At 36.5% G+C, this 25,157-nt stretch overlaps 1 protein-coding gene, 1 long non-coding RNA gene and 1 pseudogene across 2 annotated transcripts; 1 reads left to right on the top strand and 2 right to left on the bottom strand.

Moving 5' to 3' along the window:
* Positions 1–40: 40 nt before the first annotated feature.
* LOC114469975 (uncharacterized) lies at positions 41–10,720 on the bottom strand. Its single transcript, XR_003674815.1, has 3 exons — positions 10,674–10,720; positions 599–638; positions 41–231 (listed from the first exon to the last, which is right to left on the bottom strand). It is a non-coding gene; the product is annotated as an uncharacterized LOC114469975 (long non-coding RNA).
* On the top strand, positions 1,713–7,378 carry LOC114469974 (UDP-glucuronosyltransferase 2C1 pseudogene; annotated as a pseudogene).
* A 4,695-nt stretch (positions 10,721–15,415) lies between the features above and the next one.
* LOC114469777 (glutathione S-transferase theta-1-like) lies at positions 15,416–20,260 on the bottom strand. Its single transcript, XM_028457579.1, has 5 exons — positions 20,118–20,260; positions 18,138–18,225; positions 17,532–17,688; positions 16,525–16,701; positions 15,416–15,994 (listed from the first exon to the last, which is right to left on the bottom strand). Exons 1-5 carry the CDS (start codon positions 20,221–20,223, stop codon positions 15,794–15,796), a joined length of 729 nt encoding a protein of 242 aa, XP_028313380.1. The 5' UTR covers positions 20,224–20,260; the 3' UTR covers positions 15,416–15,793.
* Between the last annotated feature and the right edge of the window lie 4,897 nt (positions 20,261–25,157).

Below are 25,157 nucleotides of genomic sequence, written 5' to 3' on the forward strand. Positions count from 1 at the left end.
GGTCAGTGAGTCCACACTGATGGACTGTTGGTGTGTGTGAAGTCTCTCCACATAGCTGTGAATACTGGGGTACACTTCTGTGTAGCAGCTTTCATCTGCTTCTGACAGGAACGGGTCCAGATAGGATGGAGATCTACTGGGGGAGGGTTGGGGGTCTATAGGGTCTGAGTGTGTGGAGAAGGACGGAGACGACGTCATAGTGGATGATTCAGAAGCTTCTGGACCGTGGTTCTGGAGATGAGAAATATGGTTTAGCTGATTAGCCTGTTAGCATCAGCTCTGTATGGGTCAGTCTCTAGATTACATGTGTCAAACTCAAGGCCCGGGGGCCAAATCTGGCCCTCTAGACCAGAGGTTCTCACCCTGGGTTCACATTAATCTACTATTATTTTTAGAATTCAACCGACCAAATTTAGTTTTTCAAAAATATCTGTTGAGAACACATATCTAATCTTTCTAAAACATAAATATATATATTTATCTGTGCAACATGCATTTCACAGCATGCCTGTCAAAAGTGTCTTTCAAAATAAAAGACAAGTTCAACATGAGAGACATTAAGTATTTATTTATTTTTGACCAGCTGTCTGCGACCCACCAGTTGAGAATCGCTGCTTTAGACCATCCAGTTCAGCCCACTGGAGAAAGTAAAACAAGACAGAAAAGACATGAATTATTGTGTAAATTACTAAATAATTCAGCTGTCGATATCTCAGTCCTTCTAATTCAATCAAACTCCACAATGTTTGGAGAATCACAATTTTCCCACGCTTTTATCACATGACTGCTGTCCTTTTAAATCTTAAATGACTCAAAGGAATGAATTTTCCTGATATTAAATAAAGATTAGTAACAAAATCACTGAAATTTAAAAGAGACAATCGTGCAGGGACATCTCCCACCAACAAAAGATGGTTAAAAAGATGTTTTGCTCACATCTAAACATCATAATATGGTAGAAAAATTAAAAACTGTCTTGATTTTTGTTAATTAATTAATACATTTTTGGTTTATGTTTGTAGGCTGTTAGGTTTGAAGTTGTTACAATACATTTTCTTCTTATTTTTTGGCTAATTTGGTCCAAATTTGCTCAAATAAAAGAGTTAAAATTGTTGAGCTACTTACTGTATCTCCTAAATGAGAAGTCCTATTTTTAATCTAAATCTGGACCATGTTTGACGGTTCAGTAACAACCCAAGTTCAACAACTATATTAGGGAAACATTTAGAAGTAGTTAGACAGACCAATAGCGCCGACATTTCTACGACTATTTGGGCTAAAATTGGACTACGTTGGACATTCCAATGACAGCTACATTTCAACGTCTATATTGGGGCTAAATTTGAGGTTAAGACAAATGACCAGATTTAGCCCAAAAAATCATACTTTATGTATCATTTATACTGTAATCTGTGACCCACTTAATATCAAACTACTTTATATTTGGTCCCTGAACTAAAATGAGTTTGACACCCCTGCACTACATAAATAAATGCACATTAATCTGAACTTTTGTAAGAAACTACACAATGAACCAATGTCATTGAATAGTAGCCATTGATGACCATGAAAGAGCTTTAAAATCAACATGTGGTTCCATGTGTGACCATAGTTAAACCTGGTCCAGGTCCACAGGTAGCCTTAGGTCATGTGAGTAGAAGCTCTACCTTAACCAATCAGCTTCTCCCGCTGTAAAGAGCACATGCTCTGAGCTCTGGTCCTGTTTCCTCAGTGTTCACTAACTGCAGAGCTGCTGCTGAGTGGCAAACATTCACATTCACTCCTTTAAGAAGTGCAACAAACATCAAAGTTCAACTTAAACAGGACGTCGCTTCACTGGAGAACTCCAGGTAAGTTTGAATCACTTTGATCAGCTGGCTATGCTATTTGAATATGTTAGTTAAATGATTATTAAGATAGAAATGTTTGGTGTTTTTCACTGGTTTCCTCCAGGTTCCCACATGTTTAAACATGTGGTACTGTAGACCTGAGTAATAACAGATGGAACATAAACAATTTCCCCTGGGATTAATAAAGGAATTCTGAATCACCCAGATGTTTCTACTTCACTGAAATATGAAAATAAGTTTATTTTATACTCATGCTTAAAGCAAAGGTTAAGCTCAATATATGTTAAAAAGGAGAGAATAATGTGTGTAGTTTTTATAAACTATCAACCACACACAAGAGAAACATTTAAACAACTCAATGTCAGACCAGAGAGAACGTTCAGGAAACGCACAGAGCTTCAGCTGGAATCTATCAGCAATTGTTTCTCAGTAATTTGATCCAACATTATGTAATTCTTCAGTCTGTTCTCATGGTTTGGGTTTTCATTCTTTTCTTTGCACTTCTGATGTTATTTCTATGGGTTTGATAATAGCTCTGGGTCATAATGTCTGTGGAAGTTCAGTGTTTAATGCGTTTGGACTAATCAGTAATCAGTAATCAGTAATCAGTAATCAGTAATATCAGTAATCAGTAATATCAGTAATCAGTAATCAGTAATATCAGTAATCAGTAATATCAGTAATCAGTAATATCAGTAATCAGTAATCAGTAATATCAGTAATCAGTAATCAGTAATCAGTAATCAGTAATATCAGTAATCAGTAATCAGTAATCAGTAATCAGTAATATCAGTAATCAGTAATCAGTAATATCAGTAATCAGTAATATCAGTAATCAGTAATATCAGTAATCAGTAATCAGTAATATCAGTAATCATATCAATATAATCCTAATTGCAAGTGTCCACAAATGCTTAATATTTTCATCCAGCTTCAGTAACACTTTAAAGTTTTATACATAAAAGCTGACATTACGCTGTCATCATTACATAACATCTGTCATTAACATGAATGAATTGTCATTAAGTGCTGTTTGTTACGCTAACCCTTCATTTATATCACTACCCCCACTAGATCCCTCCATCTAACCCAGAAAATGCCAACATAGCTCCAAAGGTGTCATAATTTAACACCTTATTAATGCTTATTAATGTAAAGTGTTTCTGTGCATTGAAAATAAACTGGTCTTCTTGCAATTTCATAATTTTTAGACGATGAACATTAGGACGTTTAAATATATCAAATCATTTATTTATTTATTAGGAGAAAAATCCAAACCTATCTGAACCATTGTTCAAATATGAGCCGTGTCTTGGTAAATATGAGAACAGTTCCACTGGCCACACCCAGGACTGATGACCATCGGCCACAGTTACATGATGTTTAATTCAGAATGAGTTATTCTGAGTTAAATCATTCGTAATGAAAGTGTTCTGCTTTGTGTTTACATGGAAACTAATTCCCGAACTGAGGTTTACATGGAAAACCGTTTATTCAGCTTTATTTAATTCTGCTATGTCATCACCCAGTGCGTCATCGCCATAAGTTGCACATGTGCAGAACAACTGGAATGAACTTAAAGCAGAATTAAGTTTTAACTGTTTACAAAAAGAGGAATTAATTAATTTGGAATTAAATTAGCATTAGGAATGAAGTGTTTACAAAGTCAGGTTAAAGAGGAATTAAAGCTCCCATGTAACTATGGTCATTATGACTGTTAATCAAGAAATCACAAGAAAAGACGACAAGGCAACAAATGAGAAAAAAAGTGACTGAAATTTATGAGTGTGGGAAAATATTAAAATCAATCAATCAGGACAAAGTAAGTGTGTGTGTGTGTGTGTGTGTGTGTGTGTGTGTGTGTGTGTGTGTGTGTGGGTGTGTGTGTGTGTGTGTGGTGTGGTGTGTGTTGTGTGTGGTGTGGTGTGTGTGTGTGTGTGCTGTGTGTGTTGTAATGTATGTGTGTGTGTGGTGCTTGTGTGTGTGTGTGTAGTATGTGTGTGTGTGTGTGTGGTGTTGTGGTTGTGTGTTTGTGTTGTGTGTGTGTGTGGGGGATGTGTGTGTGTGTGTGTGTGTGTGTGTATGTGTGCGTGTGTGTGTGTGTGTGGCGTGTTTGTGTGTGTGTGTGTGTCGTGTGTGTGTGTGTGTGGTTGTTGGGTGTGTGTGTGTGTGTGTGGGTTGTGTGTGTGTGTGTGTGTGTGGGGTGTGTGTGTGTGTGTGTGTGTGTGTGTGTGGGTGTGTGTATTGTGTGTGTGTGTGTGTTGTGTGTGTGTGTGTGTGTGTGTGTGTGTGTGTGTGTGGTGTGTGGTGTGTGTGTGTGTGTGTGTGTGTGTGTGTGTGTGTGTGTGTGTGTGTGTGTGGGTGTGTGTGTGTGTGTGTGTGTGTGTGTGTGTGTTGTGTGGGCTGTGTGTGTGTGTGTGTGTGTATGGTATGTGTGTGTGTGTGTGTGTGGTGTGTGTGTGTGTGGGTGCTGTGTGTGTGTGTGTGTGTGCTGTGTGTGATGTATGTGTGTGTGGTGTGTGTGTATGTGTGTGGGTGTGGGTGTGTTGTGTGTGTGTGTGTGTGTGTGTGTGTGTGTGTGTTTGTTGTGGTGTGTGTGTGTGTGTGGTGTTGTGTGTGTGTGTGTGTGGGTGTGTGTATGGGTGTGTGTGTGTGTGTGTGTGTGTGTGTGTGTGTGTGTGTGTGTGTGTGTGTGTGTGTGTGTGTGTGTATGTGTGTGTGTGTGTGTGTAGGGGGAGTGTGTGTGTGTGTGTGGGTGGTGTGTGTGTGTGTGTGTGGTGGGTGTGTGTGTGTGTGTGTGGGTGGTGTGTGTGTGGGATGTGTGTGGGTGTGTGTGGGTGTGGTGGGGTGTGTGTGGGTGTGTGTGTGTGTGTGTGTGTGTGTGTGGGTGGTGTGTGTGTGTGGGTGTGTGTGTGTGGGGGGGGGGGTCACTCTGATTAGCCTACAGAATACTGACACAGTCAGTGTAATGAGGATTTCATTCAATCCAAGCACAGATTTTGACTCATTTTACTTGTAAATAACTCGTACTCAGCTAAATTACTTTATCCGTACTAGATACTCGTTTCAGCCAAGTATCCAGCTCAACACTAGTGCTGACTAAAAATAACACAAAGGCCAAGGAACATGATGATGATCAACAAGACTTTTTGGGAAATATTCTGTGGACCATTGAGACAAAAATGTAACCTTTGACGTTGAGAGACTCGTTACATCTGGAGTAAAAATAACAGATCATATAAACAGTCAAGCATGGTGGTGGTAGAGTTATTGTCTGGGGCTGCTTCACTGCTTGAAGACCTGGGCGACTTGCTGTGATTAATAAAACAATGAATTGTTCTGTCTACCAGAAAATCCAGAAGGTGCCTCAAAGCTCTCTGTGGTTGTTCAGCAGGACAATGAATCAACACATAGCAGCAAATCCACCTCTGACGTAATGTGACCAGGTCAAAGTCTAGAATTCTCTCCAATGGAGAAGCTGTAATATGACGTAAATAGACAGTTCATGCTCAAAAACCCTCAAATATGTCTGAGTTAAAACCATTCTGGGCAGATAGGTTTGGTCATTTAGATCATTTAGAAACTGCATTTTGTTTTGTTGAGTTGTCTTCACGAGACATTAAGATTGGTTTGATAATCTGAAACATTTAAGTGTGATAAATGTGCAAAAAATCAGGAATGAGGAAGGGGCAAATACTTTCTACCTCTATACTGTATATACTGACCAAATTAAGGATAAAAACCCATAATAAAAGTATCATTTTCTCAGAGTCATCATTTGAGATTTAGGATTAGGATTAACCCTAACCCAGGCCTAGGCCTTAATTAACATGCACAGACTAATCATGCAAAATTTGAATTGTTTACAGAGGTTAAAAATCATTTATGAATCTGTGAAGGTCTAACATCTGTTCTTTGTTTTTGTCTTTGCAGAGAACTGATCAGAAATGTTCCACCAGGCCTTTGTAACACTTGGTGTGTTACTTTGTTTTACATCCCTGGCACTGGGAGGAAAGGTCCTTGTTTTTCCTGTGGATGGAAGCCATTGGGTTAACATGAAGGTCATCATTGAAGAGCTTCACTCCAGAGGTCATGAGATCACCGTGCTGAGGCCAATTGACACGTGGTACATCAAGGCTAGCTCACCTCACTACAACACTATCACCATTAACTCTTCCTCTGGCTTTGATGAAAAGTTATTTGGCTCTTTTGTAACAAGCACAGTGAACATGAAACGACAGGGAGCTTCACTCTGGACTCGCATTTCTCTGGAGTATGACCTTATGGAGCAGTTTTTCCAAATGCATAAACAGCTTTTAAAGATGGTGGGTGAGATGTTTGAAGATACCCAACTAATGCTGAGCCTTCGTAATGCTAACTATGATTTAGTCCTGACCGACCCGGCCATTGGGGGAGGGGTGCTAATGGCTCACCGTTTGGGTTTACCCCTAGTTTTAAATGTTCGATGGACTGTTCAAGGTGAGGGTCATCTATCTATTGCTCCATCACCACTTTCATACGTGCCCATACCAACGGGAGAGCTCACTGATAAGATGACGTTCATCCAGCGGGTCAAAAACATCCTCATATATCTCTTCTCAAGACTCCAAATTTGGTATGTAACTGACCCAAACTACAAACCATTTGTTCGTCATTATTTTGGCAGTGACGTGCATTACATGGAGCTTTTTCAAGCCGCTGACATCTGGCTGATGAGGACTGACTTCACATTTGAATTCCCTCGACCGACGATGCCAAACGTGGTCTACATGTCAGGGTTTCAGTGCAAACCGTCCAAACCTCTGCCAGAAGAGCTGGAGGCTTTTGTCCAGAGCTCTGGAGAACATGGGTTGGTTGTGATGACACTGGGAACCCTGGTTGACAAGCTCCCTGAGGACATCGCTGAAGACATCGCAACAGCATTTGCTCAAATCCCTCAGAAGGTCATCTGGAGACACAAAGGCAAAAAACCATCCACTGTTGGAAATAATACACTGATCTTGGATTGGTTGCCCCAAAATGACCTTCTGGGTCACCCTAAGACCAGATTGTTTGTGGCACATGGTGGAACCAATGGAATACAGGAAGCAGTTTACCATGGCATCCCATTGGTCGGTCTGCCTCTCATGTTTGACCAAGCCGATAACTTCTCCAGGATGAAAGCAAGAGGCGTGGCCAAGGTTTTGGACATTTCAACCGTGAACACAGATATCTTCTTAGAGGCCCTGAAGGAGGTTCTTCATGAACCGTCCTATAGGGAGAAGATGAAGGAACTGTCCAGTCTGCACAGAGACCAACCAATGAAACCATTGGACCACGCTGTGTTCTGGATTGAGTTTGTAATGAGACACAAAGGAGCAGCACATCTACGGACAGAATCATATAAAATGTCTATGATCCAGTACTACTCAATAGATGTGCTTCTGTTTCTGCTCACACTTGTTTTATTTGTCATTACAGTTTCTTTTTATGCTTTAAAGCTTCTCTGGCAGATGATATTTTATAGACGCAAAACAAAAAAGGAATGATTGCTTTAGCATCTTTACATAGTTATCTACAGAACCACCTGACTGTGATATATTATATATACATGTACACATATCAGCTCTTTATGTAATTATGTAAATGTGTTAGTAAAAATGTTTCACATGTACTTCTGGACTGACCAGAGGTTGTAATAAATGTGTCTTTGATTCACACACTATATATTGTACTCAACCAATCATAAGAGTAGAAGTTTTTATGTCACAGAAGGTGTTTCAGCTTTACCATCTTTGTAGTGTAGTGTTATATTAAATAACAGTACGCCGTAAGAGTGTAAGAAAAAACTCATTGATAGATATTGCAGTATTTCACACGAGATTATCAAATCAATCCAAAAATGTTTTGATTTTTTTTTTTTGTTAAGTTTATTTTAACTAAAAAAGCCTTTAATTGTGCCAGTCTGCATAGCATGTAAGCTAGGCGTCAGTGAACGCACCACCAGACCTTTTTAAACTACCTCACTCCTCAATGCATTTAGTTTCATAAAACATGCTGAACAAACATACTGATAGATGATGTGGTTAATTATGTTTCACCTTCTCAGAACAACAAAATAATCTACGGGTGAAGCTAAAAAAAAACTGCACATTGGTCTCCACTAGCACGCACTGAATATATCATAACAATAATAAAATAATCATTAGGTGGAAGCCACAGAACTAGAAGTAAAAGGGAGGTGTTCGTTCCAAAGAAGTACCGTTCACATTCACTCAATGTTTAAAGGTCATCACATGGTGCAGAACCTTCTGAGTTCCATTCCCTACAGCGTCTGAACTGAGAGTGAAACCCCTCTTTATTTAGTCCAGTTCACCTCTACAGGTGGAGCTGATCTCTGATAGACATGGTGACATTTGTCCCTAACAGTGGTTAGTTTTTATAAAGAATTTAACAACTTAACAGAATCACAATCTGCTGTAGAAGCAAAAGTTAAACTTTTTAGAAAAATGTAATTTGACACTTTGATAAATACCACTTGTTCTTGTCTTGGTGCTTGAGTCACAGTTACCATTTACCTGTTCTCACAAGTTTAAAAAAGAACATTTAATAAATCGTGTTTCAAACAATTTTGTACTTGTGTCAAAATTTAATTTCACCACCGTGGTACTGTCCGTCCTCACCAGGACATGATGTCGCCCGAGAGACGGGAGGAAGTGGATCAGCGAGAGGAACGCCGCTGACACCTGGCCTCACACACTCCACCCCGACCCGTCAGGCTGGTGTCCGTGGAGATCACTTTCCTGGACGTAATGGTCCCCATGGGTAAACCCTAACCCCCCACACTCCGGCGTAACCAGCACCCTCCGTGTGCCATGAAACAACACGAGGCCCGCCCTGAACGTGTCCACCCGCTACGCCGACAGGAGCACGGTAAGAGGCACTGAGTCCCAGAAAGACAATGTGTAGGGGACAACGTGCTCTTTTCCACATTTATCACGAATCGTAGATCAGATAAGTGACGTAACAGAATGCGTGCGTCTACTGTTGCCTCCGATTCAGATTGCGCCAAAAGCAGCCAATCATCCAAACAGGTGGCAAAGCGGATGCCCCGCCTCCTCAGCAGGGCTATTGCAGCCTTCGTGCATCGCACGAGCACACTCGGGCTCAGTGAGAGGTCGAAGGGGTCACATGGTATTCATAGCATATCCCCCGGAAAGCAAACCTCATGTACATTCTGTACATATCGGATATATCAGCGATATATCGTCGTTTACAATATATCGTCAAAAACATTCTCACCACAATCCCACGATCCCACGATAGAAATGGTAAATGGACATGATTTATATAGAGTTTTATCACCACTGTAACAGTCTCAAAGCTCTTTACATATCAGCTCATTCACACACCAGTGGGACAGGACTGCCATGCAAGGCGCTAGTCGACCACTGGGAGCAACTTAGGGTTCAGTGTCTTGCCCAAGGACACTTCGACACATAGTCAGGTACTGGGATCGAACCCCCAACCTCTCGGTCAGAAGACGACCCACTACCACCTGAGCCTCGGTCGCCCAAATAAATGCTCATGTCAAAAATGAGCGAGGGCCGCGGGCCATTTGTCCCTCAATTTAGCCAAGAACGCCCCTAAAAACTTATTATTCTCTGGAGCAGAACGCTGTTTATACTGTAAATACCTGGAGTAAAACCCGCTATGGGACAGTGTGGGTGGAACGATTGAGACCTCCTGTAATATGTGCATCTCATAGTGAGACATCTCATGAAATATTATGAAATAGAACAATTATTTTACAAAAAATGCACAAAAACACAACAGAAAGATACAAAAAAAACATAATGACTCCAAAAACACACATTACAGAAAAATGCCCCAAAATGAAAAAAATATAAACATGAGTAAAATAACAAACACATTTATCATATTCATGTACCATAGAATTAAACCAGATAAATCACACACTATTGTATTTTACTTTATAACACAGAGTACAGTATGTACACCTCTATGTACATCCAACCTTCAAACACATACTCATTTGGCCATAATTGACAACTGTACTTAAGCTCCTCCCACTATATGAGAACATATTTCTGACAAACACTGTAATAGTTGAAATAAATTCAAAATGTGGAAAAACATGTATTTTTCACACATTAACTGTTGAAGAATAATGGAAGTGTTTTAATTCAACTATATTTATATAGAACAAAATTTACTTTCCAGGATTCAAAAATAAGAAGTTACTTATTAGAGTTAAATATTGCTGTACATGATAATGTTTTAATGTTAAATTATAATCTCTAAATGTTTATTTTTAATGAAACGTGAGAAATGTTTTTAAGTGTTGCAGTATGTTATATACAGTATAATATGATATATTTTTAAAAACGCAAGGGTGGATTTTCATAAAATGACATAATTGTTACATTTGTCAAATGTTACATGTTATATAATTAGTTAAAAGTTGTTGGTTTGTAGCTTGTGAAATAGGAAGATTATTATTTTCTATGAATTGTAATGAAAATAAAACTACATAAACTAGAAGTGTTTCATGTTGAAACTTAAACATTTCCTACTTGTTTAAGTTAATGCTATGGCCTTCCTTATTATATTAACCTCTAATTAAATGAAAGTGTGAACATTTAGTAATGAATTAGTGCTTTTCTAACTGGTAGCCCTTCAGATGATTCAGTATCTGTGGAGTAACCACAGTTTGAGAAACATCAGTGAGCCCTGGTTTAGCTTATTAACAAGAGGCAAAAATAGAGCAGATGTTTAAGACAAATGATATAAAAAGGAAAAAGACAGGAGATGAACACATACCTGACTGTGGTGACTGTGGTCCTGATTCACACACGTCCTCATGTCCTCTGACTGGGTGGGGAGCGTAGGGTGGGGAGCGTAGGGTGGGGAGCGTAGGGTGGGGTGGGGGGAGATGGCTGTGTGTGGTGCAGCTGCTGAGAGGCGTGGCTTTGAGAGAGTTTGTTTGTTTGTTTGTTTGTTTGTTTGTTTGTTTGTTTGTTTGTTTGTTTGTTTGTTTGTTCATCTCTGACCAACTCTTTTTCTTTCACTATTTTCCTGGTGAATGTGTTTTTATAATATGTTGATTATGAAAGATAAACAGAGTCAGCAACTATATTATAGAGGAAGGATCAATAAATCACAGTTTATACATTAAACCATCATTAGATTTACCAACAAAATATGTTTTTTTTTCTACAATGACTTTATGATCATGTTTGTTATATTATATTACAAATACAGAGTAGTTAGGATTAGTCACACAATGCATTTTATTTGAACTACATTCATATTTGAGAAAGGTTAATATAGGATACAGTTATTTGCTATATTTTGTGTGTATTTCAAAAATAATTATTAAAAAATGTTTAACTACTTTTTTTTTGTACCAATTACTAGACATTTCAGACAACCCCATTTTAATTCCAGCCGACCTCACATGACGCCCCAACCCCAAGGTTGAAAAACACTGTTTAGATTAATCATCTGATATTACAATAAGCTGCTGTCATAAATCAATTTTAAAGTTTTCATTCAAAATGTTCCATGTTTGCAACAATCAACTGTAATTGTACTGAGGTTAAGATGTATCATAATATAATAATTACTGATGATCACAACAACAGAAATACAGTTATTTTAATGTTTTAACATGCTACAAAGAAAATATGTTCAATATTAAACCTGATGCAACCAGACAAATAGGAAGTCCTAATAAAAAATGTTTTATTAATAAAGCTCTTTCAGATTTTGACACAAATGAAACCACTTAAAAGTATTTGATGTCAATTGTCTTGTTTTGCATCTTGGAATGTTGCATTTGTGACGATAGCGATGAAATATTATTCACCCTGACATTCTGGGGGCAGAATTTACACTAAGCTGTTTTAAAAAAGGTGTTAAATCATGATATCAGGGAGTTTATTTACAAATCACCAGAACCTAGTGAAGCAAAAACAGATGTTGATGTCAGTGCAAAGAGTTTTTCATTGTATATATTAACGTTCAGTCCCCTGTTATCTATTAGAATTTAAAAACTTTTACATTTTTATGTTTTTTAAATAAAATCATCCTAAAGTAGTGTTTAACCTTGCTAGTTACTGTTTCATAGAAACTGGTGAGTTTGGTTGAGCTTTAAACAGTGAACAATGATGGAGTGAAACAGAACGAGATAAAGCAGCGACTGTGATGCTTTACAAACACTCATTTATTACAGCTCAGCACATCCTGTTTATCTGGACAACAACACACAAAGAAACCAGGAAGAAATGGTCACTTGTAGCATTTACAAAAAACGTCTTGTTTTCACCATCACCCTCTGCAGAAATATATATTATATATTCTGTTCACACGTTCAACCAACGACACTGTAAGTCTGTGACAACATTTCATCATTTATGGAAATGTTTTAGTTTTTCTGTGTGATATAGTATATTTCCTTTATATATATATATCATTTTTTTATTGTGAACAGATATCCAAATATAATGACATTACATCTTTCAGTTCCAATTTTTAAAAAATGTATACAGTATCAAAAAATAACATATGTGCATATATAGTTGTATAATAATAAAGTAAATAATCAAACAAGAAATAAACAACATTGTTTCAATTTTTCAGTACTTTAGGGATACGTTGGTTCATCTTCAAACTGATTACAGTGTTGAAAAAAACCTCCATTTTTTAATGTAAAGATTTACAGTATGTAAGATCATGCATAATGATCAGATGTAGGTTTTTCACACACACACACACATATATATATATATATATATATATATATATATATATATATATATATATATATATATATATATATATATATATATATATATATAAGGGAAGAGGAATGATATATTTGCAAATAGTGTTTTTCTCCATTTGAAATACTTTCTGCATGACTGCTATAGTGTATAAACATATACTGTAGAATGTAACTGAAGATAATGTACATGTAGACCTATACTGCTGCTTTAACACTCATCACTCCTGTATTGATGATGTAACATCTGAATCTGACATTCCGTACATAGTTAGGTGTAATAAAATTCCTTGAACTTTATGATTTTCCTAAGAATACCAGGAACGTCACATGGACAGATTGTTGTTAATAACAGGAATGAAGAACTGGGACTTTGAAAATAGTGGTGAGCCAAACATTTAGATGTTGAATATCTATCTTATTATAAACACCTTAAAACAGGGAAGTCTACGCTTCCATTGGAACCATGAGATGAACCTACAGTAAAAAACATTCATTCATAGAGTAGAGCTTAATGTCCCAGTTTATTAAACATGTCAATCATCACCAGAGCTTTTTATTTCATCTACTGCTTTTAAAATGCTTCTTATTCCTAAGGTTACATTGTGTATTATAGTGTGTACTTTGAGTTAATGTCCCTTTAAACCACTGGTTCTCAACCTGGGTTCCACTGAACCACAGGGGTTTGCTGAGTCAGTCTATGCTATAAATCTAGATTAGCTCTTATCTTCTGGGATTTAATCAGTGTGTGCTGGACTACAAAGCTGGCTGGAGCTTAATCACTATGGTAACTAATGCTGGACTCTAACCTGGTCATGACCAGGTTTGGCTCTGCCTTAGATGTTAACAAGTCCTAAAGCCCCGCCTCCTGACCAATCAGATCTCTTAGAAAACGACCTGCCCATTGATAGATGATCCTGGTTGGTGCAGATCTGACAGATGAGTTTATAAAGAAGATTATTATTATAAATGAATCCTTTCATTTACTGATGACATCATTTAGGAAAGATATAGATTAATATCTGATAGACTGATCTACAGTCAGCTGATGAAGCCTGTGTGTTGATCTGTGTGCACAGACATTCATTCATTCATTCATTCATTCATTGATTCATTCATTAATACTCTGGGGCTGACATTATCAACACAAACATACAGTAAACAATGTGTTCTCATCCCAGTGTGTGATAAATAGATCTACATGAATAGAAACACGTGTGTGATGTAATAAAGTTTAACTGTAGAGTTTAACAGTATCAGCAGCTTCCTGTCTGAGTTCTATTATTACTGTTTTTTCTGTAACAACAGGTTGTTTTTGGTCTGAATTATGGATTTTAATTATTATAATTTTAAACTTCATCAACCTGGTCAGGACCAAGTTATGAAGTGGATCTGATCAGTATAAAAGCTCCGCCTCCTGGTGCAGTGCACTAATTCACTGTTGCTCTTCACTGTCATCATGGATTTATATTAATTATATTTATTTAAGATCATAAACTGTTTCTTCATTTATTGTAAAGACACTCAGTCTGATAGGCTCTTCATTGATTGGTCAGACGCTGCAGTCTCCACCCCTTTCACAGCGACGCTGTAATCACTTAGCTTAAATTAGCGTGTTGTGATGGACGATGGTAGTACAGCTCATGTCTGAGGGAATGTTTGGTTAGCTAGCTAACGTAGATTAATCTAATCTAGATTCATAGTATAAACCCCTAGTAGTTCATTAAAAGAGAAATGATGATAACAATGTTAAATATTATGTTTGTCCCTGTTGGTGTTATTTGAGTTTTTCTGTGGGTTCTGGTTTATTTCATTCTGTGTAGTTTTGTTTTCTAGTTCCTGTTTCATGTTTTGTTAAATGGTGTTTATGTCTCCTCCTCCCAGTGATGTCACTGTCTGTGTTTGGGCTGTGAGTGATTCGTTCCCTCCTGTTTTACACTTCCTGATCAATAGCATTCTGTAGTTAGCAATGCAGCCAACACATCTACTGTTGTTATCTATTTACATGTGTTTCCTGACCTGTAATAAATCATTTATGTGGTTTATTCCTCTAAGGCTGCACCAAGTATTATTCAGCTAAACATTTTGTTTAAGCTAATTAAGCAGCTCTCCTTAGTGTCCTAGTCTTTTTATACATTTATATCACACATTTATGGTGACCCAAAGTTTGTTTGTTATTCTGCGTTACTAACACAGAGTAGCCAGTATTAGTAACAATAACCACCATATTGTTATACTGCATTTCATTTGAACTAGATTTATATTCTAGTTATCTAGCGTTTTATTGTTTACGCACTGCATCTTTATTCTTGTAAAGCATCTTTGAGCATTATTATTATTATTATTATTATTATTATTATTATTATTATTATTATTATTATTATTATTATTATGTTTGATAAAGTGAAAGTATAGAATACAGTTGCTGTTTGGTGTTTTCATATGACAAAATAATGCTTTAAAATTGAGAAAGTAAATAATTTCTGCCTCATCCTGCACTGTATGTTTATTTCTGTAATACTAAGTATTGTTTTTTAATTGAGCAAAAATAAATACATAAAAATAAAATGAATAAATAATAATTTAAAATGAACTATACATTATATATATATATATATATATATATATATATATATAATTTTATTTTATTTTTTTCATATCAGCAACTCTTCACTTTAAAATCCCATCCATTTCTGTAGGATGGTAAAAACTGGAGGATTTTAGAAAAATAAACATTTCTCACATTGATATAGTTAAAATCCCTTTCTGCACACACTACTTACTGTATACATTTATTGTTTTATTCAAAGCAGGAAATACATTCTGCAATCACTTTACTCAAACATTTGAGTAAATTCTGGGTGTAAATGTAATAAAATCAGCCAAGTCTCCCCCATGTATTAATGTATAACTAATGAAAATAAACATAACTAAATGGATTAAAAACTAGATTGTGTAACACAACATATCTCATATTTGCTTCATTCTTTGCACATATACAATGAGAGCATAGTTCATAGTGAGAAGTTAATTCAACTTAAAGATCAAACTTTAAAAACAGTTTTTGTGTGAAGAGTTAGTTAAACGTGAACTAATATAATCACAGGTTTATTGATTATGGACTGATTGATTATGGACTGATTGATAAATCCCCTCTTTAGATAAAGAGTTTCTTGAACTTGGGCTTGAACATCTCCAGCCCAGGGCTGTTCTTCATCTTCTGGGCCATGCCCCCCATGTTGAGGATCTTCTGATGGGCTTCATCAAACACCTTCTCACCAACTGCCTTCTTCACTCGTTCCTTCCAGGCTGTTAGTTTAGGACGTCCTTCAAACACATCCAGGCCACTCCCAACAGGCTACGAAAACATCATATTACATTAACTTATATTTATAGTTAGTCACATAATACATTTATGAAGTCACATACATTTAGGAAGATTATTTTTGTTTACTGAATAAATGTCATTTCTGTCATTATATTTGATCAAACATATGGAAATTCATATTTTTAACTTTCATTAAATTGATTAAATTGTGTTTATTCTGAAGTAATGGGCAGTGAATAAACATGATCTGGAAATATTAACAAACCCTAATCACTATGAACTCTGTTAAAAAAAAAAAAAAAAACATAAAATAATAATTGTCTTTCTACACAAAGACAACATTTACCCCAAAATGAAATGTATATTTATTTATCACTCAAAGATCAGAAGCCTCATTTATAAAGCTTGCTTATGCTAAAAATAGGGCTTAAAAAGTGGCGTTCTCCACTTTTTAAATTGTGATTTATAAAAATAAGTGTTTTTATATCTGTGTGGTTGACCACACAGATATAAAAACACTTATTTTTATAAAAACATATAAAACATATAAAGGTGTTTACCTGCATGATCTCAGCTAAAGCCACAACATCAGCCAGAGAGATGGAGTCACCAACGATGAACGCCTTGTTCTGGAGGAACTTTTCCTCCAGCAGATAAAGAGACTCGTTCAGATCTTCTACAGCCACAGACATCTTCTCCTCTGGGACTTCAACATCCATCAGGATGGGATAGAAAACCTGCTCACAGACAATCAGGTGTTTCATACTGTAAATATTCATTCATTATTCATTTCTCACTTTAAACTTTCAAGTCCCACCTGCTCCCATTGCCCCCAAATAATCCTGACAAATAACACATTTCATTCATATTTAGTAAACTAACAGAATTAAGTAACATCATGTTTCATCAAAAATTGGGTGGATGGATGGATGGATGGGTGGATGGATGGATGGATGGATGGATGGATGGGTGGATGGATGGATGGATGGGTGGATGGATGGATGGATGGATGGATGGGTGGATGGATGGATGGGTGGATGGATGGATGGATGGGTGGATGGATGGATGGATGGGTGGATGGATGGATGGATGGATGATGGATGGATGGATGGATGGATGGATGGATGGATGGATGGATGGATGGATGGATGGGTGATGGATGGATGGATGGGTGGATGGATGGATGATGGATGGATGGATGGATGGATGGATGGATGGATGGATGGATGGATGGATGGATGGATAACCAAACATTGTTTACAAATCTGTGCCAAGAACGTAAAGAAAACAAAAAGGAAATTCAGTGCATGTTTGAATGAACTAACAGGAAAAATAACATCATATTTATAATGCAACATAATTCATAAATCAATCAAATCTCAAAACTAAATTAAACTAATCACCAGCATGAAAACAAATGTAAAAAGTCAAAATACAGGAAATAATGAAACAGTTTTAATATAACAGTATACTGTGTGTGCTCATTGTTTGGAATAAGAATATTTCTTAATAATTTTCTCAGTTATTTCTTCCTTTTTCCCCACATCCCACCGTGAGCATCACACACCCTCATCTGGTACATCCTGGACCCGTGGGCTCTGAGGGTTCTGATGCTGCCATGACAGATATTCATGACACGTGCTCTCTGCTGCAGGTCAGATGGATACCAGTGATCTGCTACTGTAGAACAATATTTCTCCACCATGTACTGGAGGATAGCAACGCTGCACAGCACAAACAGAGGAGAGGAGCAATAATAATCATATTATAATATCAGTGGGGGATGGTGCTTGGGTTGTGATTTATTTATTTAGTTACATTACAAACACACACAGCTCCTTATTACTGGCCCATAAAGATCAAACTAAAGAAATAAATACCTTATAAACCATCGTATCTACAGAACATTAACATTAACTGTGGAGGATTAAATCAACATTTGATTATAAAGCTCAAAAAGTTTATTCTAAAAATATCTGAATAAAATAAAGTGTAGGTAGTGTAAAAGTGTAACATTGTAACACCATAATGGACCCTAAGGTTTATTAAATCACTGCTCTTTCTTTTAAGATTAATGAACCTAATATATAATAATATATAATATATATAATCGTTGTTTTAAAGTCCGTCCTAATCCCTTTATAGGATCCACATGGAGCAGGAACTGTTTTACCTTTCAGTCAGAACAAAGTTTCCATCCTTCATAACAGGAACCTTCTTCACCAGGCTGAGTTTAGCAAAGTCCTCACTGTACTGCTGTCCTGTGACGCATGAAACACATTATTACATGATGTTGAATTCATTTAAACAAAGAAAAGAAAGAAAGAAAGAAAGAAAGATTGCGTCCTAATATTCCCTCTCCTATCTCCTTTCCTATCTCCTTTCCTATCTCCTCTCCTATCTCCTTTCCTATCTCCTTTCCTATCCACTCTTTATGTGGCGGCCATGATAAAGAGTGTCCAACTTCTCTTTAAGCTCAGGAAAGGAGGCTCAATGCTTCCTTTATAACTTCCTTTAGTCTAGGAAACACTGATACATCCTTTACCAAAGGAGACGAGATAATGATGACCCACAATTCCTTGCTGCAACAACATTTAAAGGGACGCACACACTCGAGTGCTGACGGTAACAGAGATCATGTAAGTTACTAATGCAATAATATGAACAACTTTAAATAAATAATCTAAAACCCTAATATTATATATAGTACAGACATATAATCAGATTATAACTGACATAAAACAGACAGTCTGTGGTTCTAGAAAAATGATCAGAGACATTTTTATCCACATGATGTTTTATTAATCATAATTCATATTAGTGAGTAGAAGGTGAGTGTGATCAACCATTCTCACTGTGACGTTGTTTAGTTTACCTTTAGTTCCTCGTAGCCATGGTAACCTCTTTTCCTTTGATCTACATTAAAACCTGTGATTTATGACATTATATCAGTGGAAAGTGTTAAATATTAGCTTTTAGTTTATTTTAGGAAATGTGGAGTTTTTTCACCATGACAGACGTCACTGACCTACACAGCGTCAGATTATTACATCACCTAGTGGAAGTGTGTCTGATTGTCAAAACAAACGTGATGGCCTTTTCCTAACACCTTTCCTTAACCCTGTGATGTCATCCACAGGGTTAAGGAAAAGTGGATAGGAAAGGAGATAGGAGGGATTATTAGGAAAGGAATGACTGTTAAAAGCAGAACCTGTAAGTTTAGACTTCATTCTTTCACACATACGTCTCTTACAATAACTACAGTTTTATTCTTGCAGAAAATAAATAAATGTATTTATTTTATTGCTTGATTGTGAAATAAAATAAAATAAAGACATTTGTGACACACGTAGACGAACAGGCTGATCTGAATGTTCTCCACACATGAATATAATAAGAGTTCATCATGTTTCTCTACAGAATAAAAGCTGTGGTAGATCAGGAGAGCTTTAAAACAGGTTCACAACCTTTTTTGGGTCGTGACCCCATTTTGATATCATATTTATTAAAGTACAGACTAGCCAGGATTGTGCACCACCTCAGATGTTTTTATACTGCATTTTATTTGATAAAGTTTATGTATAACATAGAGCTATTTGATATTTATTGTGTGTGATCTGTATTTGTAAAAGATTATTATTATATTTTTTCTTTTAAATTAAGAATATACTTTTAATCTGTTTTTTACCTACGTTTTTTTTTAACAAACTACTAGACATTTCAGGGACCGATTTCAACCCGACCGACCCCCAAGGATGAAAAACACTGATACCCATCCCTTCAATTGTTCTACCCTGACTTCCTCTTCCCTGTTCCTCTCCCCTCCCCCAGGTGTAACACTGCTCTCTCTTTTTATTTTCTCCCTATAATAAAGTGTTTCTTACACTTCCTTAGGTGTGATGTCACAGTTATACAATAAAATACATTCATTTATTTAACTACAATAATATAACATGCATTACTGTCTTTTTGTAGTGTTGACCTTTGACATCATGTGTAGACAAAGTGAAAAAAAACAAACAGAAACAAAACAAAAACACTGATACACTCAGTCCTGTCCTATGATTACAGTTATAATAAGATTACAGTAAACTGTAAGTAATCAGTGGTGTAAGCTGATCAGTCAATGAGCGATATAAAGATAATTCTATACCTTCAAGCAGCTCCACATTCTTCAGCTCAAAGGGAATTCCCAGAGCTTTAGCCACCATGAAAACTGAACGACAGGGCTGGGAAAACAGATCCACATACAGCTCCATGGTTCCACTGTGTGTGTGTGTGTGTGTGTGTGTGGGAGTGTGTTCCTCTACAGAGAAAACAACAGTCAGACTGTGCTCATAGCTCCTCCCACTGTCCTGTTGGGTTCAACCCAAAAACTTTTTCTCCAGCTCACGTTGATCCAAAGTTCTGCTACATCTGGACCTCAGTGTGTCTCTCTCTCACACACACACACACACACACACACACACACACACACATACATTTTACTGCCCACCTGCAAAGGTGGAAGTAACAAATTACTCACGTTACTGTAACTGAGTTGCTTTTTTTTTTTTTTCTGACACACCTTTTATTTTCTACAGATGTCTGTGGAAAATAAAGGAAGTTGTGTCTCTAACTTTTTTAAGTTTCTATATGTTTATATCTATTTCTTATATCTTATTCTATATCTATATTACTGTACACAAGGGACCCGTACCAAGATTTATTACCAACAATAAACAAAAGTAACTAGTAACTTTTATTTGTACTTGAGTAGATTTATCAGTACTTTTTACACCTCTGCCTACCTGTTACACTGGCTGCTGAATTCTATAATTTATCAGCCACTATTAAAGCTTTGATGTTAACAGTTACAGTGCAAAGCTGAAAAACACATTGTACTTACTTTCTCTACGTATAAATAGCAGATATTTAGTAAGTATGTGATACCAATGAATAACTACTGGGGTTTAAGGGTCACCTACTACCAGGATGTGAACTGACAGAAGAGATGAATAAACCAGACTTGGAAAACTTGAGGCCACAGGCAGTATTTAGTGTGGCCCCCAAAATAAATACCTCGCGAGAAAAAACACACAATTTCTTCAAAAACACACAAAATATATAAAATGTGAGGGAAAAAAACAAAATTACAACAAAAACACACAAAAACCCCAGAAACATAAAAAATGACTCAAAAAATGCAGAATGACAACAAAAACACAGATAATGCATAATAAGAATACAAAACAATAAAAAAAATATATATACAAAATACAACAATTTCATTGGTTGAAATGCAATCATTTCAACCAATGAAATGCTGCTGCTCCAACTTTTTCACTGTGCTCTAGGTGGGGTACACCCTGAACAGGGCTCCACTCCATCACATGGTAACACACACACAAACACTCACACTTATTCTAAATGCTGACATGATTGTTGATAATGTGACCCTCACATCACACACATTTTTGTAGCCCCCACTGATCCACCATCTCTGAAATAGAAAAAGTGGTTACAAATGTTTAGAAATCTATATTAAATATATATCAATCGATATATCAATATTTCGCTGCAAATACAGAAATTTATAATAAACCTACTTGACATTTTTTCATATGGTCAACCACTGAACTCACACGAAGGAAATAAAAAAATGTTATGAATAAGTCAGCTAAAAGTAAGGAGAAAAGTTACCACGGTTTATCAAAATAACACTAAGTCCTTAGAACTATTACTCATTAACCTCAGCGTCCCAATGTTACACTAGAACTGGATATTAAACACAATGGAAGAGAATCTAACATTAAATGAGATTTATTTTCAGTATTCGCTTTTGTATATTGTCATATTTGTACAGCAGGGGTTGCAATATCACATTTAAATATTATCTGTCATTGGCCATTTCTTTAAAACAGTGACAGAAAAATCTGTTTTTTTACTGATTACAATTCACACCTTTTACCACTTAAATCTACCTAAGGAATGTCTGTGTGTGTGTGTGTGTGTGTGTGTGTGTGTGTGTGTGTGTGTGTGTGTGTGTGTGTGTGTGTGTGTGTGTGTGTGTGTGTGCGTGTGCGTGTGTGTGTGGAGCAAATATCCTCCCGACGCGGTGCGAGTTCGACCTGAAACTTGGTCGACGGGTTCCAAATACCCCGAGTTTGTGTATCTGTTATTTTGGAGTAATTTGGTCATTTCAAAATGTTTATTTTAATTTTATTTCACTTCTGGACGGCCCTGAAATGAAACCTATTCAGCTTTTGTCCTCAGAATGTGAGGGGGCGCTAGTGCGCCATCTATATCTATTTCACTGCACAGCTCATCACACGAGCAAGAGTCACGTGTGCAGCCAGAGCCAATCACTGCGCACACAGCCAAGCAGACACGGACTGTAAACACAGGAGTGATAGAGAAGAAGATAGTTTAGACCTAAACATAGAGCTATATGAATAGATCATATGAAACCATCAGACACTGGTGAGTCTTTTACAGACACGTTTCCAACCTGTTCAATTCTCCATCTGGTAAACTGTAGATTGTCTGTGGTGCCGTACATGGAAGTTAAGCTCTGACCACTCGGTTCAAAGGTAAAAAATGATTTTTGTTTTTAAAAAAGACAGCCGAATTGTAGATAATACTTTAATTTACTTACTCACTCATGTAGTTTGGAGCTTCATGTTTTGTTTTACGCAGTTTTGTTACTTTTCTGATTGGTGCTACAATGTCTATGGAGTTTGGTTATCAGAGTCTCAAACATTTCCCGGGAACACACACACGGTATTTATTTATTAATAATAAAAATATACAAAATGAGTAAAATAAAACAAAAAACTAAACAATATTTATACAAAAAGTACACAAAATGACTCCAGAATCACTCTATAATGGCAACCAAAAACACTTACACAAAAAATGTACAAAAAGATAACTGAAAGATTAAAAAACACACATAATGACTCCAAAAAACATACATTACAGAAAAATACACCAAACAAAAAAATATCAAAGTGAGTAAAAAAAAAAACTACAACAAACACATTTATCATGTTCATGTCCCATAGAATTAAACCAAGGAAATATTAAGTATGTACACCTCTTTGTACATCCAACCTTCAAACACACACTTATTTGGCCATAATTGACAACTCTACGTAAGCTCCTCCCACTATATGAATATATACTTTCGACGGGCACTTTACTAGCAACCAAAAACAATTATACAAAAAATGCACAAAAACACAACTGAAAGATAAAAAAAAAATTACACATGACTCCAAAAAACATACATTACAGAAAAATACAACAAAAATATGAAAATGACTCAAAATACACAAAACTAAATATTTATACAAAAATACACAAAATGACTCCAAAATCACATTACAATGACAACAAAAAACTATAATTATACAAAAACACAACAGAAAGATAAAAAAAAAATTACACATGACTCCAAAAAACATACATTACAGAAAAATACAACAAAAATATGAAAATGACTCAAAATACACAAAACTAAATATTTATACAAAAATACACAAAATGACTCCAAAATCGCATTACAATGACAACAAAAAACTATAATTATACAAAAACACAACAGAAAGATACAAAAATACACAAACTGACCCCAAAAAACATACATTACAGAAACATACACCAAACCAAAAAATATAAAAATGAGTGTAAAAAAAAGCAACAAACACATTTATCATGTTCATGTCTCATAGAATTAAACCAGGGAAATCACACACACTGTAATTAATAATAAACCCTTCATAACACTACAGAGTAGAGTATGTACTGTACAGCTCTTTGTACATCCAACCTTCAAACACATATTCATTTGGCCATAATTAACTCTACTGAAGTTCCCACATGAATGCATACTTCTGACGGGCACTGTACTAGTTAGAATAGAATAAAATACATCTTTATTGATCCCCAGAGAGGAAATTCACATTTGCACCAACACATTATAAGACGAACAAAAATATATACATAGTGCAAAATTTAGGATATACATAAATTAGAAACAACAGCATAAAGACAGCATTAGACCACCACTGCCTAACAAAAACAAACTGTGGCTGAAAAAATAGCCAAAAAAACCCAAATATATCCTTTGACATGTTAACTTCTGAAGGTGTCTTAGGTGTGGAGAACCTCAGTGATGACATCATTCTCTACTACAGTGTCTGATCATGACCACAATATGATAAAAGTATTGATCCAGAGACTGAAAGTGAGTAGAATTCAATGTAACTTAACCTTAAGTTTCAGGGTTTCATCTTCTGCCAATTCCAATAAATGTTGATGAAATTCAGGATCCTCAGACCTTTAGTGATGTCACTGGTCTACTGGATCAAATACTCCTCATCCATCTCTGAGCCTCTCAGACAGGGGTGTCCAAACTATGGGTCACAGAGAATAATGGACAAATATAACAAGCACGGCCCCTAACATAAAACATGTGTTGGTTCTAACACTATATGAGCTGCTTTCACCAAGGCAGGTTATTATACAACAAATAAAGGTTAACCAGGGACGTCCTCATTGAACTTTGTTCAACAATCTGATCAATGATTTTCACCATATTTCACTGATGTATTGATCAGGAAAACCAATCACATCCTTTATCTCAGTGACTCAGACTCTGGTTTAATATTTAACAATAATTAAATAAACAAAGTCCAGTGGGAGAAAAGCAACTTTAAATAGTTATTTCTGCACACAGTGTTCACTAGGTTATAAGTGTATCAGTTGTGATACTGCTACAGACACACACACTACAGTGTGACCTTTAACAAAGCACGTGTGCGTCTCTTTAAAGGGTCTTCTAGGTGGGCACCCACCTCCTCCTGGTCTTACAAATAGTGGTTCTATTTCATAATGTTTTGTGAGATGTCTCACTATAGGATACATTCTCCATCTGCAGCCCTCAGAAACATTTATATCAATCAGCCAATCCTGATTGGCTTTTAGCAGTGTTCCGCACTTTCTTCCATCTCTCAGAGAACATCATGTCCTGGTGAGGACGGACAATACCACGACACAGCGTACATCAACCGCCAGGGCAGTTTGTGCTCCCGTTGGTTGCTTTTGCTGGCACGCAAACTGATCCTGTCGAGTTGTTGTCGTCTCCTCTCACTGAGGGCGACGCACGTTCCGGGGGTCCTGAACGTGGGCGCGGACCTGCTGTCCAGGG

This window comes from Gouania willdenowi, chromosome 9 (assembly GCF_900634775.1).
Source record: "Gouania willdenowi chromosome 9, fGouWil2.1, whole genome shotgun sequence".
Taxonomy (NCBI): domain Eukaryota; kingdom Metazoa; phylum Chordata; class Actinopteri; order Blenniiformes; family Gobiesocidae; genus Gouania; species Gouania willdenowi.

What these genes read in the sequence shown, in the direction of transcription:
- LOC114469777 (XM_028457579.1), bottom strand. Translation starts at nt 20,223, where the DNA reads ATGGAGCTGTATGTGGATCTGTTTTCCCAGCCCTGTCGTTCAGTTTTC. An exon ending in CCAGGATGTACCAGATGAGG is followed by an intron (nt 16,702 to 17,531) that starts GTGTGTGATGCT and finishes GTCTGTGAGCAG; the next exon opens with GTTTTCTATCCCATCCTGAT. An exon ending in CTTTAGCTGAGATCATGCAG is followed by an intron (nt 15,995 to 16,524) that starts GTAAACACCTTT and finishes ATGTTTTCGTAG; the next exon opens with CCTGTTGGGAGTGGCCTGGA.